At 56.6% G+C, this 18028-nt stretch overlaps 1 protein-coding gene across 2 annotated transcripts in view; it reads right to left on the reverse strand.

The window, feature by feature from the left end:
- The window catches only part of TTC7A (tetratricopeptide repeat domain 7A), a 101508-nt gene that overhangs the window by 16411 nt on the left and 67069 nt on the right, over window positions 1-18028 (reverse strand). For both annotated transcript variants that reach the window (XM_032411032.1, XM_032411034.1), the window contains 3 exons: window positions 9566-9682; window positions 5985-6082; window positions 4325-4459 (listed from right to left, as the gene is read on the reverse strand). In XM_032411032.1, the coding sequence (XP_032266923.1) occupies window positions 4325-4459; window positions 5985-6082; window positions 9566-9682 (350 nt within the window). The remainder of the gene's footprint in view (window positions 1-4324; window positions 4460-5984; window positions 6083-9565; window positions 9683-18028) is intronic.

The raw sequence follows: 18028 nt of genomic DNA on the forward strand, positions 1-18028 counted from the left end.
GGCCCAGGGTCAGGTCTACCATCTTTCAGGGGCCTCCCCACGTGAGAGGTGCTTCCTAGAGACCCTCCATGAGACCTCAGAAAGGAGGGGCACCCAGGCTAAAAGCAGAGACACCTCAGGGAAAAGCTCAGGAAAGAAGTTAAGGTTAGGCCCTTAGCTAGCCTTGAACCCCAGAGGGGATCACCAGAACTGCCCCCTAAAGGACACAAGCGTCCTCCCCATGGAGCAGACCTTCAGGACATACGGACACCCAGAATAAAGGAGAAGGAAGAGAGGCGGACAAGGAAGGAGTGAGAGAGGCGGCCAGGGAACCAAGAGAATAACAGAGAGTCAGAAGGTCTAAAGGCATTCTGCAGGTGGTCTGAGACTCCCCACCCTAGGGACCCAAAGAGGGGCCCGATTTTCCCCAGGCCACAAGGGAGTCAAGGCTGCAGGGCCTGCGCTCGCGACTTCCCGTCCCCGAGTGCTCTCCTCAGTGACTCGGCAGCTGGGAGCAGGGGGTGCCGGCAGAGGAGGGAAGAAGAAAAAACCAGAGCAAGGGAAGAGGGGACGTGGGAAGAAGGCACAGAAGGCAGGAGGGAGAAGGGTGGGGAGTTGGGACAGAGGGGAGCGTGAGGAAAGATAAAGAAAGGGATGAGAGATGAGGGAACAAAAGCACAAAAGGAGCATGCAGGACCACGGGCAAGGCAAAGCTTCTCCCGTGACTATATTCTTTTTTTTTTTTTCTTTTGGACGGGGAGAGAGAGAGAGAGAAGGGGTGGGGGAAGGGCAGAGGGAGAGGGAGAGAGAGAATCTCAAGCAGGTTACATGCCCAGGCTGAGCTGACACGGGGCTCGATCTCACAACCCTGAGGATCAGGACCTGAGCCGAAATCAAGAGTCGGACACTTTAATGTCTGACTGAGCCACACAAGCGCCCCTCCCTTGACTGTAATTTTATAATGAAGATGATCTTTAGACAAGGCCCTGGCCACCCCATCCCAGTTTCCCAGTCTGCGCAGCTCACAGCTGGGCAGCTTTTACCTACCAGTGCCCAGGGCCTCCTGAGGACTGTCCCCACAGGTGGTCCCCGTTCTGAGATGCCTTGGGCAAAGGTGCCTTTCTTACAGGCCCGCTGGGCACAGATTCAGCCCGGACCAGGGGGTGCACTGGCTCGTGCTTGATGCATCTGTTTAGCAGCTGGAGCTCTGTGCCCAGTGCCCAGATACTGTGAATCTGCCATTTGGGAGCTGAGACTCAGGCCAACTTCCCCTGACTGAGTGAAAGCCCATGGCCGCCTAGGAATCCCCTGGTCCTCCAGGGCAGGGGAACCCTTCCCTACATCTCTCTCCCTCCCCCCAGCACACTGTTAGCTCCCAGAGACGTGAGCTGCAGTGAGAGAGGGAGGTGGGCCATCTTGCTCTTCCAAAAGGCACCTCTCAACACGCAGGATGTGGGGACATCTGTGAGACCTCGTGCCTCTCCCATTGTCACACAGACCCGCTGTCAAAGAGGCAACATTCCCGGAACTCATCTCTCAAGGGGAAGCCCCCTGTGATGCTTGTCACATCTGACTGGAATGGGTGAAGGCCCAGAGAGGACAGGGAGGAGAAGAGCTGGGAGAGGAAGGATACCACTTCCCAAACCAAGGGGGGTTACGATGGAGCCGCAACAGCCTGGGGTGTAATTCATCCTGAACAAAAGCTGAGGGACGAGCTCCTTCCAAAATGAAAAAGGAGGATGTTCTTCCTTCCTGCACATTTGCTGCAGCTGCTGGAATCATTAGGCGGGGTGGATGGGGGTGGGGGTGGGGATGCTGGTGACGATACTCTCAGCCTGGGTCAGATTGGGGGTGAGGTTAGGGAGAAATTTTTGCCTCGGTGATTTGGTCCTGGCAGCCCTTCATTCAGTAAGTGCTCGGCACATGCTTGCTGCTGATGCTGACGGCTTATGGTGTGCAGGCTGCTCCGGAATCCTCCCATGCTCGGAAGGGAAAACCTGGGACACTTTACTTCCCTTTCTGGCTGTGGTGGCTGTCCCTCAGTCTCTTCTCCCTTTCTCCGGTAATGACAGAGCCCCTGATTTTTCATGAGGCATACGGACAACCAGGACAGTGACATTTCCCAGAGTCCTTTGCAGCTAGGTGTGGTCATATGACTAAGTTCTGGCCAATGGATCATGACGGGGACTGATGTATGCAAATTTCAAAATATGTCCTTACAGAGAGGGGGTGTCCCCTTCTCCCACTCTCCCTGGTTATGCCTTGGAAGATGAACGTGATGAAGAGCCATGATGGGTCACAGGGGTGAGAGTGACACTCCACGGAGAACAGAAGAAACAAAATGGAAAGAACCTGGGTTCCTGGACCGGGAAAGCAGAGCTGTCATCCCAGTCAAGGGCGCCATCTCTGAACTGTTTCAAAAGGACAACAAAGTGTCTACTTTGCAGAAGTCACTGCCATTTTGGATCAGTCACATACACCCAAACCTGTCTCCTAATGCCACACTGCCCAACCCTCACCTGGCACCACATTCAAAGCATTCAGATTTTCGGGCACCTGGGTGACTCAGTTGGTTAAGCCTTCGGCTCAGGTCATGATCCTGGAGTCCCTGGATCGAGTCCCGCATCGGGCTCCCTGCTCGGCAGGGAGCCTGCTTCTCCCTCTGACCCTCCTCCCTCTCATGTGCTCTCTCTCTCATTCTGTCTCAAATAAATGAAATCTTAAAAAAAAAAAAAAGCATTCAGATTTTGTTCTCAGAGTTCTCTGGGGGCTGAATATCTAGGATAATGTCCAGAGAACAAAGGCTAATGTACAAATTACTGAAGGGCATATTTATACTGATAATTCCCAAGCCTGATTACAAGCTTCATGAAGGCCATGAGTTAACCATCCCTGGAGTTACCAGAACATACTAGCACCCTGAGCATAAAGCTGCATACCTGAGCAATGGAAAGCAGGCTTGTGAAATGCAAACACGTGTTCATTTGCTGATGGTAGCAGACAACATGCATCAGTAAAATTAAGCCTTGCTAGCTCCAGAGTAGGCAACGCACAACTCCAGGATCTGGTCACCGCGTTACTGATCCACGTGGTGAAGGCCCAGTGTGGGTACAGCCTTCTACCCGAGGCACATGGAGGGGGCTGGGGCTCCAGTGTGCCCCTTGGGAGCCGTGCTGGCTCCATGTGTTAGAAGAAGGGGGCTCTTTGCCTAAGGGGAGGCCCTGTTTTGTATCCCTCTGGCGTTTCAACATTCCTCTCGCTACTTAAGATGCAACAAGCTGGCTGGGGAGCAGGGCCCTCACACATCCCTAGCCTCCTGAGGGACCCTGATATGCTAACTGGGGCAATGTTTGCATTATTAAAATGCTTCCCTGTTTAGCCTGTGCATCCTGATCCAATTTCTCCCCCCAGATTCAGAACCTCTGGTGGGGGGAGGGGGGGAGTACCGCATGCTAACGGGGCCATATGTGAAATCCAGGCAGCGGGAAGCCTCAGATCCCCAGTGAACCATTTTCAGCCTCTGACTTGCAGTGTCCGCTCGGCTCAGGAACTTTCTACCTGCAGTCTCTTCTGCGTCTCCCCTGGGGGGCTGTAGGCGCCAGCCCCTGGGGAGAGATGGGCACCCATCAGGGTAACAAGAAAACAGGGGAGGAGTTTCACTGAGCACCTACTATGTGCCCCACATGGCACTGACCGCTTTACTCACGATCAGGACGGGCCGTAGGCGGCTGGCATTAGAACCCAGCCCTGTGTGATCCTGAAGCTGCCCGTGTCCCCAGCAGTAACTGACCCTCACATTCCATGGTGGCAACGGTGCCAGTTACCTATCAAGAGGGACTGTCACCTGAACGGCCCCCTCAGTGTTACCAGCCCTCCGCCGTTGCTGAACTACACCACCAGACCTCCCCTCTTCTCTAGCCATTCTGTGAGCTCTCTGGGGCTTGAGCTAGTTTTACTAACTAGTTTTACTCAGGAGAGGCTGGGCAAGAAGGACGGACAGGGCCTGTCTTTGAGACTAAGAAGGCTATCCATCTGTGTGGTCTTTCCTCAAATCTGCTGCCAGAGAGCTTCCCCACAGGTACGCAGGCAGGCAGGCCCTGTCCCCATGCGGTGGAGAAGGACACCCACAGCCAGACAGAAGAAGCGACTCTTCTTGGGCCAAGCAAAGAAGAAAGAGGTGGAACGAGAGCTCCAGGTTCCTGATCCCCAGGCGTTTCCATGAGTACTGCAGTCTATGCAGGCCTTGTCAGGGGTCTTCACGGCCCCACACACCCTCCTCCAGGGCAGGTCACAGCTCTGAGAGCCCTGCAGGCAGGTGGCTGTCACTGGGGCCGGGAACACTCACCAGCCTGGAGCCAGATCTGTTCCAGCGTGGTCCACAGCTGCATGGGGCCCTGCTTCAGGACGGAGCTGGGCACAGTCAGCTCTGACATGGCCTCCTCCAGCCGGGAGGCTGCGATGGATGATGCCCGCCGAGAGCCTGCAGAGCAAGAGGGGAGGCGGCTGAGCGGTCGCAAACCAGCTCATGGGCGCACTGGGAAGGGCCCTCCTTGTACCCTCAGTCATGGCTGGGATGAGGAGCTTAGGAGGGGCAACCAGGCAGCAAGCCCACTCCTAGGAGTCTATCACTGAAGAAGACAGTCCTAAATGTTGGCAAAGGTGCCTGGAATACTGAAAACAGAAATGACCCGCATGTCCAACAACGGGGAGTGATTCAAAATACGTGTGGGTATCATCATCCAAGACCCCGCGGCCATCACACTAATGGCGCAGAAATACGGAGATGGATGCCGAAGGATGCTCACGGCACACAGTTAGGTGAAAAAAAAGCAAGCTGGAAAATGGTACGATCACATTTTTCTAAGAAAGAAATAGGGGCCTGGGAAAAAGGTCTGAAAGGCCATTATTAAGGTCTGGGTGGGGAGACTGGAGGATTTTTCCCTTCTCCCTTCTCTTTGCTTTCTGTTTTCACAGGTGTGTATTACTGTTTCTTCTATAGGAAGGTCCCTTTTGAGGCTGCGCTGTGCTAAATCCTTGGGTAGCAGCGGCTCGGGCCGGACCCTGTGTGCTCTGGAGAACCTCCCCCGTGGCAGTTCTGGGTGACTCGGGTCCCTGCTCAGGATATATAAGCCATGGACATTTGTGCTTCACATGCAGGTGAAACGCGAGCACTTTTTTTCCTCTCTCTCTCTCTGTCTCTCAGGGGCAATAAAGGCTCCAATCAACTCAGGAGACCTCGGGGCACACCACAGATGGTTTCAGTTTCTGAGCCGAGCACACGTGGAGCCCTAATCATTTGTTCATGGTTCGTCTCCCCTTCTCTGCGAGGGCGCCATGCCCTCCTTCACCGTTCCCTCTTTGGAGTCAGCAGCTCCGCAGTTAGCCCAGTGCCCCTCGGATGTGCCTGGAAGTCAGGCGCAGCGCTAGGCATGGGCAGTCAGCTCCATCACGGACGACAAAGGTGCAACTCGGCTCACGTCCACAGAAGTGGACCGAATAAGCAATGCCACTAAATACAACTCCCTCACACTCCGTTCCTGTGACTAGTTCTTCTTTCTGCGCCTTTGCTATTCTGCTTTCATCAGTCCTCATTTGAAATAGTCCACTCTGGGCTTAGAGTTGTAAACTGACGCTCAGCTCATTCCTTTCTAACTGACTCTGTCTACTAAGGACACTTTAGTGGTAGACCCTTAGCCTAAAGGGAGACAGTTTCTGGGCTCTACAGCTGTCCCTCTGCCCTGGCTCTCCTCTCTGCAACCGCCCACCCCCCCTTGCCTGCTTCAGCTGCTCACTTCCCACCCCAGAGCCAGGATGGGTGGGAAGGTGCCAGAAAGGTGCCCAACGGCAGCTCCTTAGCTCCTCAGCACCAGGCTCTGGGGCTGCAGCTGGCTGAGAGCGGGGTGGTTTTGGCCAGGCCAGGCAGATGCCACTCTCTCCGTTCGTGCTCAGGCTGGGACAGTGAGCTGTGGACCCACATGGACAGCTGCCCATGAGCACATTCTTACCGGAGTCTGCGTCATGGGCATCGGGCAGAGTCAGGTGCATGCCGCTCTGCTTCTTCAGGGTGACGCCCTCACCGAGGCTCCCATCCTTTTCCAGGCCTCTGAAAGGCAAGGGAAGGCCAGGCCCCGGTGAGGTGGAGGACTGGCAGGGAGAATAAGGGAGCCTTACGCCAGGCAGGCTCCGGGGCTGAGAGTTTAGGCCTGGGAACTGAGTCAAAGCTGGGACCACTAGGAAGGATGGAGACCACCAGAGTGGCAGAACAGATCAGAGCTCAAGCTTGGGGTTCTAGAATCTGGCTCACTCTAGCAGCTGCAATGATATGCTGTTAATCCCCAGCACGTGTACACACACACACACACACACGCACACATACACACCCTGCCACTGTGTGCCCGTGGGATTGTCAGTCTCCCTGCTATTCCTTAATGCCACCACATTTCATCCCCACAGCTAACATTTACTCATGCTGCTGCTGCCAAGAACGTTCTCGCTGTTCTTCTGGTCCACCCAAAACCCTCCATCCTTTACAACTCAGCCCAGTGCCCTTCACCCATCCAGACAGCCTCCTGTGGCTCCAGGGCCCCTCACGGCTGCCTCCTCCCTTGCCCTCCGTCAGCATGCAGCCAGCAGCATGTGGTTTAGAAACTCTCCCTCCTCTGAAGTGTGTGATGCTAGAAGCTCCCCCAGGCCAACAGGAGGTCTCTGCTACCTTTTGCTGCCCTCACAATGTCTAGCAGAGTGCCAGGCAGAGTGTGGGCACCAAGGTCTGGCTCCCAAGGAAAGCTTGGTCTTCATGGGCCACCAGAAATGCCCCCAGCCCACCCCCCAAGGAAGGAAGCCCCAGATGCCACTGTGCCTCAGGTCACCAGGGTGGCCCCAAAAGAGCCGGGGGGGGGGTGCCTGGGGTGGCAGATAAACAAGCATGGTAGTCTCCCCCGGTCCTTGAGGCTCCCACACTACTAGAGAGATTCCTCTTTTCTCAGACTGGGAGGTGGGGGAGCCTCCAGCTCAGAAAGGCTGCACAACCCCAGCCACCCCTGCCCATTTCTGGGGTTGCCCTTGAACCTGCTAACTGGGGAAGCTTCGAGAAGGCCAAAGTGGAAATGGCAGGAGAGAAGGCAAGCCCAGCCTGGGGCCAGAGGCTTCTTCCCTTCACCGGGGTGCCCAGACGATGGTCCCACCAAGAAGGCCAGGGCCCTGTCCTTGCCCATTTAAATTCGGGCTCACACTGGCTTGAGCTGGGGCCTGCAGGTGCACGGCCATCGTGCAGACATCAGAGGAAACCTTCCACAAAACACAGTGGGCCCAGGTTGGTGCCTTTCCTCCCCACCCTCCTCCACTCCCGGGAGGCACCAGAGTTCAGTGCCGAGGAGCCAGAGACGCGGGCCACCCCTCCTCGGCTGTGTGACCCTCAGCAAAGCTACTTAGCCATTCCAAGTCTTAGTTTTCTCATCTTGTTACTGTGTGCCGTAATAAATAGGGGAAGTTGGTCTCACGAGGTTTCCGTGAGGAGTACCGGAGGCAGGTGGGACAGCTTCTTGTCCCACCTGCCCTCCCAGCCCCCGACAGGGACACCCCTAGGGCTCCGGAAACAGTCCATCTCAGGGACCTTTTGCCACTTGGGTCTAGGCCATCATACAGCATCGCTCCTGCCCTGAAGAACCCGGTGGCCAGGTGGGGAGGAGAGTCCACGATGAGTACTTAGAAAGACCTAGTTCAAGAGGGTTGAGCTGAAGCCTCAGAGGCTGGGTGCCTGCAGGCTCAGCGAAGGCAGGCATCCGAGCAGGGCCGAGGGGATGCGGGCTGGCCTGGGCGGAGCAGAGGAAGGACTGTGGCGGGGGGGGGGGGGGGGGGGGGGGGGGGGGGGGGGGATGGTAGGCCAGACCTTCAGGCTGTGGATTCTGGCCTCTGGCCTCAGCTGCCCCAAACCAGATTTCACAAGTCCTAGTTTCTGCTCTGTGGCTCCAGGTTCAGAAAGAATGCCCCCCTTCCGGGGGAAAGCCAAGAGGATATAGGATCCCACCCTCTGGTCCTAGCAATTTGACTTCAGACAACTGGCCCAGCTGAGCCCTACCCCGCCCTGGGTGGGGAGCTATGGGAGGTTCCCCAAAAGAGGTGCCTAGGGAACCTAGGAGGAGCTCCACTGGGCCCTCATATCAGAGATGAGTGTGTGGGTGGTGACTTAAAATGACCCCAGTGTGAACCTACAGCCCCAGGCTCTGTGAGAACAGATCTGCTGCCTGGATGGGAGGCATAGGGCAGGGGCCCACATGCCGGGAGACAGGGCCGCAGCTCAGAGGGACCCTGCCAAGACCACCTGGATGAGCAGGCAACCCGCCATCCAGCCAAGAGGAAAGTCCCTGCCACCTCCAAGGACAGCTCCTCTCCGTAAGGGGAGCCAGACTGTAGACCTGCCCAAGTGGCTGCAGCCAGTGAGTGGCTGAGCAAGGAGCATCTCAGGGCAGGTCCCCCTCACACCAGAGTCTGGGCCTCACCCACACACCACCCAGCTGCCAGACAGCTCCCCATTCCCTTTCTGAAAAGTCCCTCACCCCAGAGCCTCCTTCCGGCAGCTTCCACTCACTGGGTCCTGCTCTGCCCTAGAATCTCCCAGGCCTTTCAAAGGCCTTCAAAGAGAGGCAGACCCAACTTTGCCCAAGGGTTTTAACCCCGTCGGATTACCGTGGGGCCTCCTCTGTAAATTTCACCATTAGAGAGACATGCCTCTGGGGACTGTGAAAGCCTTCTGGGCTCCCAGAGTCCCTGTGAAAATGCAAACACATCTACCAGAGGGGGGTCTTCTGGGAGATGACACAGCTAGCAATTTCAGGGAAGGGGAGGGGGTGAGCACCAGGGGAGCAGGACAATGCAGTGCAACCTCCCTGGCACAAGGCTCTTTCCTGCTTTGGGCTACAGTGTCTGAGGGGATTTGAGCAAAGACTTTCAGCAGCTTCAACCTGGACAAGAGTGCCTAGTCTGGCCCAGGAAAAACCTGGAGCCCAGGTTGGGGACTGGGGTAGGAGACAGGATGCGTGGAGACGGTGGGTGAGTCGGGGGTGGGGTGAGGAGGTGGGGCAGGCCCTTCAGGAACTCAGCTTCCTCTTCCTCTTCTAGATTCCAAATGGAGCCAGGAAGAAGCGCCGGGCTCAGAAGGGCTGGGACTCAGGGACCCAGGTTCAAGCCCCAGCACGACCATTTACCAGGTGAGTGACTCTGGCAAATTCTAGAAGGTCTCGGAGCCTTAGTTTCCCTCCTGGGCTGAAAATAAAGTCTGACAGCGTTTTAAGATATGAGCGGCCATCCCGGCGCCTGGCCCAGACGCTCAATAATGACTTCCTTCTTACCCCTCTGGACTTCCGCTTCCTGAGCAGCGTCTTTCTGTCCTCACAGAGGATTGTCAAAAGGTTAAAATTAGCCTACGGATGTAAAAGGCCCCAGAAGCAGCAAGCAGCACACTCTGATTCAAATACTGTCACCAGCCCCAGGCATCGTGGCCACTCGGCTGTGGGCTGTTGCCTCGGCAGCCGCCACCCGCCAGTGCCGCCATCCACCTGCAAGCCCAGGGATGATGACAGCCACTCACCCCATCTGGGAGAAGCTGTACAGCGTCTGCCACAGCCGCAGCATTTGTCTGCAGGTCACGAGGGCTTCCTCTGGGCCTTTCAGTACCTGCTCCAGCTTCACCTTGGTGAACATCAGGCTGCGGGGCGGGACAGTAGCAGTTAGCATGAGCCTGGCTTTCCTCCCAGGTTAGGACCCCAAGGGATTCTGCCCCACCATTCTGCCGGTCCCCCTCATCCACTTGGCCTCCCGTCGTAGACCCTCCTGCCCCAGCCTCTGAAGCACTGTCAAGTGTGGCTACGAGTCTTCTTTGTTTGTTCTTCCCTCCCACACCCACAGTATGCACCGTCCTCAATGAACACGTAGCCATCCTTGTATTTGCACGCCTCACAGGGCCCCAATGGGCCCTGTATACCAGAGACAAACCCAAAAGGCAACTCTTAATCAAGGCAAGAAGCTAAGCAAGGAACTGGCAAAGAAATGTCCCCTAAAGGGCAGCACACAGTAAGTGCTCAATTAACATCTCCTCAGTTGAACTGCAGACCGTTTCCTGACCCTGGATACATGAGGACAGTCATGTGCTACTTTATCAAAGAATTCTTCACTGCATTTCCGAAAATAGCCAGCTCCCCTTATATGTGCAATAGGATTAAAGTGCCACCAGATCCTATCCGGTCACCATTTAGAACACAGTCACTCTGTAAAGGGAGAGAGCAACCTCACAGTCTCTTTTAACCAGAAAACTGAGAGTCCTCTGAGGTCAGGATGGTGTGGGATGTGGGGATGTGGCCCCGATGGGGGCTGGGAGGAGAGGGAAGGGGCCGGCCCCCCCAGAAGGCAGGACCACAGGAGGGGGGCCGACTACTTCCTCTGCCCTGGACACAGGGAGACCATCAGAACACTGCTCATCAGAACCAGGGTGGGGGGCCTGGGCATCCTGCCGTGCCAGGTTTTGGCCCTTCAGTTGTCGGGGCGTACTGGGGTCCTGGGGGAGGGAGGGTCAATGCAGCTGGGGACACTCAGGAAATTCAAGGCAGTGGCGGTTTACTAACGGCTATGGAAGTCCTGCATTCTTTATACCGTGGGTCCTGCCAGGCGCACTGATGCACACCAGCTGCCTGGGCAGCAGTGAACTTGGCTGAGCCGCTGAGGCCCAAATAAGGCTGTGACTCCGGTTCTCACCGGGTGGTGAGCAGTGAGACCCTTTCATCCTGGCATCGCTGTTGGACAAACGCACGTGACTGTCAGGCCCTGTACTCGATCGCTGCCTGGTGGTTCTGCTGGCCCATGCGAGGCTGGCACACAGGCCCTCACAGAGGCTGAGTCCTGCATGCACACAGCGCGCATCCTGTGATCTGAGGCTGCAGACACCGTACGGGGAGGCCAGACTCCGACTGGGAGCTTTCCCCTCTGACCTTCTCCCTTACTCGGAGCCCCACCCCCCCGCCCTCCAGCCTCATGGCTCCATGTTCATCCCCCCTCAAGTCTGACCTTAATTCCACCTTCCTAGACGCTCAGGATGCCTTGTGCCCTTCTTAAAACATCTGCTAATGAATTGCCCAGCTGGCCTACAAAGTCCCGAGGGTAGAAAGCATGGTCCCGACAGCGTGGACTGCACAGGCCTGGGCAGGAATGTTGTCTCTGCATCCTGGTGGGCAGCTGCTGGGGAAAATGGGCCCTGCCATCTCTACTCTCCCTTCCTGGATTCTCGAAGGGTCCCAACACTCTGTAAGTATTAGGAGTCTCTGCTTTAGGAATCTGGAGTAGAAGACACAATTTCAGCCTTCAAGGTAACCACTGGTGCTAAAAATGACAAAAGTGCCCAGATAATCAGGTGATCACAGGTGGTAATCAGGTGGATCAGATTCAATGCAGGGAAGGTAGAGATAAGAGATCTTGCTGGGGCTGGTGTGTGATGAAAAGGAGGGTGGGGTGGGGCAGGGTTGGGAGTTGGGGGAGAGAGGTGAAGAGTTGGGAAGGGGCGGGGAACCAGACGCTGGAGCAGCTGCTGATGAGGAGTGAAAACCCCTTCCTGCAGACACGGGGAATATCCAGGCTCAAGTCAAGTCAAGAACATCTAGGCAGGGCCACTCAGGGCTGGGCTAGGCTGCTTCCCGGGACAGTTCCCCGGGCAGCCCAGCCCAGAAGCACTCCCCTGGCACCCCATCTCCCCCGACATGCCTCCTCTTCAGCTCCTCTCTGCTAGGCCCCTTCCCCCTCCTGCTCCCTGCGTCCCAGAGAGCCAGCATGAGCGGCAGACCCGACCACACCATGCACCTAGAACAGAAGTGGCTGCAAGCTGAGCTGGCAGACAGTGACTTCTACCAACACAGGCTGTTATCCTCGCGGCTGCTGACATTCCATTACCGTGAGTGACCCAGCGTGGAATTTCTCAACCAAAGCACATCCCTTCTGGGCTGGGGCAAGCGCTCCAACAGGCAGTCACCCTCTGGTCGGATCCTTTGCTCCCGGATCCTGGATCCTGGGAGGCTCCAGATTAGCTCCTGAGATTTCCTTAGTCTCACAGCTGAGCACTGCCAAGAGGGATCTTCCTCAACAAAGAAACCTGCCCAGACTGTCCATGACATCAATCCAAATGCTTTTGTGCAGCGACCTTCCATTCCTGCCACTCCTCTCCATGCCCTTGGGCACCCGGGTGCCGCTCATATGGGTATTAGCAGCAACCTGAACTGGGGGACAGGCTCCTGGACTCATCCGTGCCCTGCTGCCCGTCATCGCCCTTGCTGGGGACACACCCTTCCCCTCCAGCTTCCGGCCAGCTCCTAAGCAGAGGTCACCCTTGGACCTTCTGTATGTCCCCATGGGGGCTGTACACACACCCCTCCAGGATACTCTTCACTATGGCGGACTTGGTCATCTGCACACCTGCTGGCATGCCTCTAGTTCACTACTGGGCTCCCTCCCCTCCCCTCCCCTCCTCTGTCGCAGTACAGGCTCCCTCTCTATCCTGTGTGCCGGGACGCACGGGGGGCCTGGTTCTTCCCACAACAGTACGAGAAGGCTGGCCGAGCGCTGGTGGGCCACTGTGGCCGGTGGGCAACACTTCCCAGCCCACGCAACACGCCGGAGCCTCACCGAACATGGTGCTTCTGGGCAGGGCTTCGGGGAAGCTGCTGGCCATGGGGGCCGGGGGATGCAGGGGGCGAGCCTGGGCTCCCCACCCCTTCAACCAGCCCAGCCCCTGGCAGGCCTATTTCATATACCGAATGAATCTAAAACATCATTTGAAGAAAAGATTCTGAGACTTTAAAAAAACCCACTGTCTTAATTCAGTGGTTCTAGTCCTCCTCAGAGAAGCCCCAGCATGACCATCGCTGCCCTTCTCAGAATAGTCAGGAGTCTTTGCTTGGCACTTAATTACATAATCTGTATCTCTAGATATTATCTATTTATGTACATTATCTATATACTCATCTTTTTGCCACATAGGCTCATGAGTTTAATCACGAAGATACATTCCTATCGAGCATTTTTAAATTCAGATAATCTAGAAACAGTCTGTGGCCAGTCCTGCCTACAGATGGGAAAACCACCATCTATTCTGTCCTGTGTCCTGCCACGCATCCCCACCTGGATGGCAGGGACTCGTCGGCCAGGGCCCTGCTTCCCGCCACGTCAGGGTCCTCCCCGCCTCTCCAGGGCCCGGCACAGAGGTGAGCACGCAGTGTCTGCTTAGTTCTGTGAAGATGTGTGTTGGTACGGCCATCTGGCCACATTCAGGGTCTCGCAATCCGTGTTAAATCTGATTTCTGACACCACCACTTCCCACTGCTGGGTCCTGCTTAGGAAGGAGGGGAGGAATCTGCTCGAGGCCTCATCACTGCAGAGTGGGTTATGGTGCCTCACAATGAGCAAAGTGCTGGCCGAGTCCGTTCTTAGCTGTCTGGAAGCCAAGTCTTACAGGGCCTGGGGAGGAGCAGGGGGAGTTCTGGGCAGGATGTGAAGGCGTCTGGCTCCTTAGGACTCGGGGTCTTCATCGAGGAGGACAGTCACCCGGGCAGAGCCAAAAGCACAACCAGGGAGTGTCCCTGAGACCGGAAGGCCCGGGATATGGGCCCCTATGGGCCCTCTCACACCCTGACGAGAGCCATTCTGGGAGAGGGACGGCCACACCACTGACCCTGCACGGTGAGGTCGTTCAGAGTGGATGCACACTGGCCCAGAGTGAGAAACCCGAGCCAAAGTCCCAGCTCCACTGTCACTCAGCAGGGCATGTCACAGGTTCCAGTGAAATAGGAGTGATGTCTCCCACCAGATGAACTGCAATGACCTAAACGCAGCCGCTAAGAAACGCACAGCTGCACTCAGTCCTCAAGCACAGGCCGGCCCTGAGGCTGGGGGAAGGGACTCCTGCTCCCAAACTGCAGGCCTAGCAGACCCGGCAAAGTGGTTTCTAGGCCTCGTGCCTTGGAAGGCTCTCAGAAAGCCCCCGACCTCTGGGGCCTGTTTGGCAAGGCAGGCAGTCCTCCTCGTGGCTCCTGGGGCTGAAGAAGGGTGCGGTGGAGGGGGTGGATGCAGGCCCAGCCGACTAGGCCCAGGTGAAGCAGCCGTGGCCGTAACCCCCTCTTGCGGGCACTTTCCTGTTTCTTAAGCTGTGGAGGCCCGTGTGGAATAAACACCGAGGTCTTACAGGACTGAGGGCCCTTCCCACGCCTTGCATCCGAAGGCAGATGTGAAAGTGAGTGTTCTCTCTGGGGAAGAGGAAGGAGCAAGAGTCCATGTAAACACACCATGTGCTCTGTCCCACCCCAGGGGGGAGGCTGCTAGGGCTACCGAAGGAGTCCTGGGTCCTGGATTACACAGTTCCGTCCAATCGAAGTGGCATGTGCGCCCTGGTCCTCGTAGGGAGGCCCAGTGAGGCCACAAGGCCACTCTCCAGGAGCTCACGCCCTCCCTAAGAATGCCACCAGAGCTTGGGTAGTCCACTCTGGCCACCTCATGCCCAGGCTTGGGGCTCCCTCAGCCACCGTCCCCACCACACACTCATCCACCGCGTGCTCTGGTCAAGGCGGGGACCTGCCACCTCCTGCGTCACCTGCACTGTCCAGCACCCTGGGGGCACAGGCAGGCACTCGGCCCACCTGAACAGGACCAGCCCCTGCTAGACCATGAAGCACCTCAGCCTTGCGGGGTCTGTCTGCCTCTGGGTCAGCCCTCCTCCTGGGGGGGGAGGGAAGACGCAGACCAGCAAGGCTGGAGTCTCTGTGTGTTCCCACACAGCATCTTTAGGCCCATCTGCCCAGCCGCTCGGGCCAGGGGCTGATGGAGGAAGTTCTTGGGGGATGCACGGTCTGCCTGGCATCTGCCGCCTCTTCCTCCTCCCTCGCGTCCTGGGCCCTGCCTGGCCCCTGGCCCCTGGCCCTGGGGCAGGATCAGCCTGCTAAATTATTTGTCAAAAGGATTAAGATTTGGAGCCATTCCCACCTGAGGCAAAGACAGATCATTTTTTCCCACTGCCATAAAGAACAGATATCTTAGGGTGCACATCCTCAAAACTGGGTGAACATGAGCCCTTCCAAAAAAAAAAATATATATTTGAAAAAGAATTATTTAGTAAATAGGGGATATTTTTGGGAAGATGGCTCGAGCTAAGCAAGCACTGTCTGGGGGTCACAGGTCATCTTGTCCATTTCCCCCTTTCCAGGAGCCTCGGATCATTCTCTCCTGTGTCCCCTCCCTGGCTGCCCCCCACAGCACCCAGCTCCTGGTGCTAGGGGAGTATGTAAGGAGCAGAGGCGGCTGCAGGGAAGGGCCTGGGCTGTGTGGGGCGCAAGCACAATGGGTCCACATTTTCCCTTTCCTCTTCCTGGAAACGGCTCCCTATAAAATCCCGCAGCACATGCAGCAAACGCCCGAGCGCAGCCACCTCCGGCCCGTGGCTCACTCCCCAGCAAACGGGACCTGGTGCTGAAACAGCCGTGGGCACCGGACAAAAGCAGGTACACGCCCAGGCCCCGGCACCTTCCGGTCACGGCACCACCCAGGAAGGCCTGCTGGGAGGACTAAGGGCAACAGAGCCCTAGAAAGGCAGCCCTGGCGCACAGCCACCCCACAAGCCAGGTCTCCCCAGCCCACGCCATCACTGCGAGTCTTCCCTAGCAGACCCTGTGTCCGGCGGGGACCACGTCTTTCTTATCTCTGCATCCCCAGCGACGGACCTAACGTCACTCAACAAATGTTGAATAACAGAAGGAGTTTGAGCCACAAGGGCTCACGGAGGCCTGGGGAGCTGCGGGAGAAGTCCAAGGAAGAGAGGCTGCAGTGTCCCATGGAACTGTCCATTCTTCCTGGTCCCACCAGCCCCATGCGTCTGGCTCCTGGGCATCATGGGAGCCCCCATGGTGGGGGAGGGGATGGCGACAGGTGTGGCAAATGCACCCAAGGGGGAATTATCTCTTTAAAGGACAGTAATTAGTAATTCCGCCTGATGGCTGTGCCGTGCTGTTTTAATGAAGAGTTCTATTTTTACAGAAAACACATAATTGAGTGAAAAAGCAGGCTATTCTTTGAGTCAGGCGGCCACGCCTCTGGAAAGTCTAACTTCCCAGGGCCGGGAGGCCAGAGCTGCACACTGCACGGGGCAACACCAGGAGTGGGCCCCATCCTCCGCGCCCCGCGTCCGACTCGGTGCTGAGAAGCAGGCTCCGCGTCGGCTGACCCAAGTTCAAACCCCGGTTTCCCCTTCTTCTAGCCATGGGGCCTCCAGGGCAAGTCCTTTTACCTTCTCAGAACTTTAGTTTTGTATCCGTAAAATGGGAATGACAGTATCTGTACACCCGGGGGTGGGGGTGGGGCTGTTCTGTGGGGAAAAAATGTGCAGAAAGGCCTAGCGGGGGGCTCGCACTTCATAAAGTGCCCAATCCAGGTTTGCCCCACTTGCCATCATTTACCCAGGCCTGATCGTGTACAGCTGCTTACTTATGCCCTCCTGTGTAAAGTGGGAGTAACGGGGGGCGGTTGTTCTTCCTCCCCGGGTCCCTGAGGAGATGAGGACTTAAAGCTAGTGGGGTGTCCAGAGTAGTGCCTGCCACCGAGAGCAAGCACCGGGCGTACTGTTCTCTTATTATCATTGAAGCTCGTGGGGTTCAAGCTTCTCAGGGCTGTTCAGCCTGCCTGCCACCTGGCTTGGGTTCTAGCCCCCGCTCTCTGCCCTGTACCAGCTGTCTGGCCTTGAGATACCATCTAGCTTTTAGCTTTCCCAGTTTTTTCAAGTAGGAGGGCTGTAAAGAGCAGAAAATAAACACACCCAAGCAAGAAAACAGGGTAAGTGGAGTGAAGGCTGTAAGACGCCAACATCTGTGTGGGGTCCCTCCTTCCCCCCAGAGCAACGAACTAAACCACTCCCACGGTCTACCCGTCGGAGGGTCTACTGGGGTGCCCTGGGCGTCCAGCCGTGGGGCCCCCGCAGGGAGGAGGCGGGGGCAGGGCGTAGGCCACGGTCTCTGCTCCAAAGGGGAAGTTCAAACAGTGTATCTAAGGCAATCAGGAAACAAACCAGAAGAGAATCCAGTGCTCAATCGAGTAGTTCAGGTTTCAGTTTTGACCAACCGGGATGAGGGGTGGGAGGCTTCTAGGCAAAGTGGAATGGGTGGGCTGGCCCAGCAGGGGTGACGGCTTGGAGCCGGTGCGGACGCCCCACCCCTAGTATGGGATGGGGGCAAGGAAGGAGCAGGCCACCCCCTCACCCCCATTCAGGCTGGAGTCATCTGGCTCCAACACCTGGCTCTACCCGGTGGCCCAGGAAGCCAGGCAGGTGCAGGGCGATACGCGTCGCACACACTCCTCCAAATTCCACGCCTCTGGGAGACTCCACCAGGGAAAATAACTGGTTAAACTCACACACATGCTCTTTGAGGGTCTTATTTTAAAGTGACTCCAACAGGTGACCTCCCTGAAAGGCAGAGGGCCAGAGTGAAGCCCAGCTTTCTCACCTTCCTAGAGACTAACCCCCAACATGGAAGCGACCCTGACGGCGGCTCTTAGCCCTAAAAAACAATGATTTCCCCTTGGGTCTGGAGCATTAACTGACCTATGTCCCCTCATCTTTTGAGGCTCACACTGATCCACCACCTCTTAATGAATTCATTCAAAATGAACTAACTTTGAAGTATGAAACATCAACAGCCAGCAAGCTTCTGCTTCCAGAAATGAGCCCCTCCTTGCTTCAAAGGCCCTGCCCCGCCTGGAGAACAGCCTCAGGGCATTTCTGAGAGCAAGCCTGCACCTAAGCACGCCTGTGGCCGGCTGGATGGCTAGGCATTCTTATCTGTGCTGACCCACGGCTGACCCAGCAGGCCTCCAGGCCCTGCTTCCTTCAGCTGCCGCCTACCTCCAGTTATCTCCAGCTGACTCTCCAAACACAAACAAACGCAGGATCTTGACAGATAAGAATACAAACCCTGCAGAGCCTTTCCATGACCATTCAGGAACTTCCAGAGAGAAGGTCTAGGTAGAAGAAAGGTAG

This window comes from Phoca vitulina, unplaced genomic scaffold, assembly GCF_004348235.1.
Source record: "Phoca vitulina isolate PV1807 unplaced genomic scaffold, GSC_HSeal_1.0 scaffold12, whole genome shotgun sequence".
NCBI lineage: Eukaryota > Metazoa > Chordata > Mammalia > Carnivora > Phocidae > Phoca > Phoca vitulina.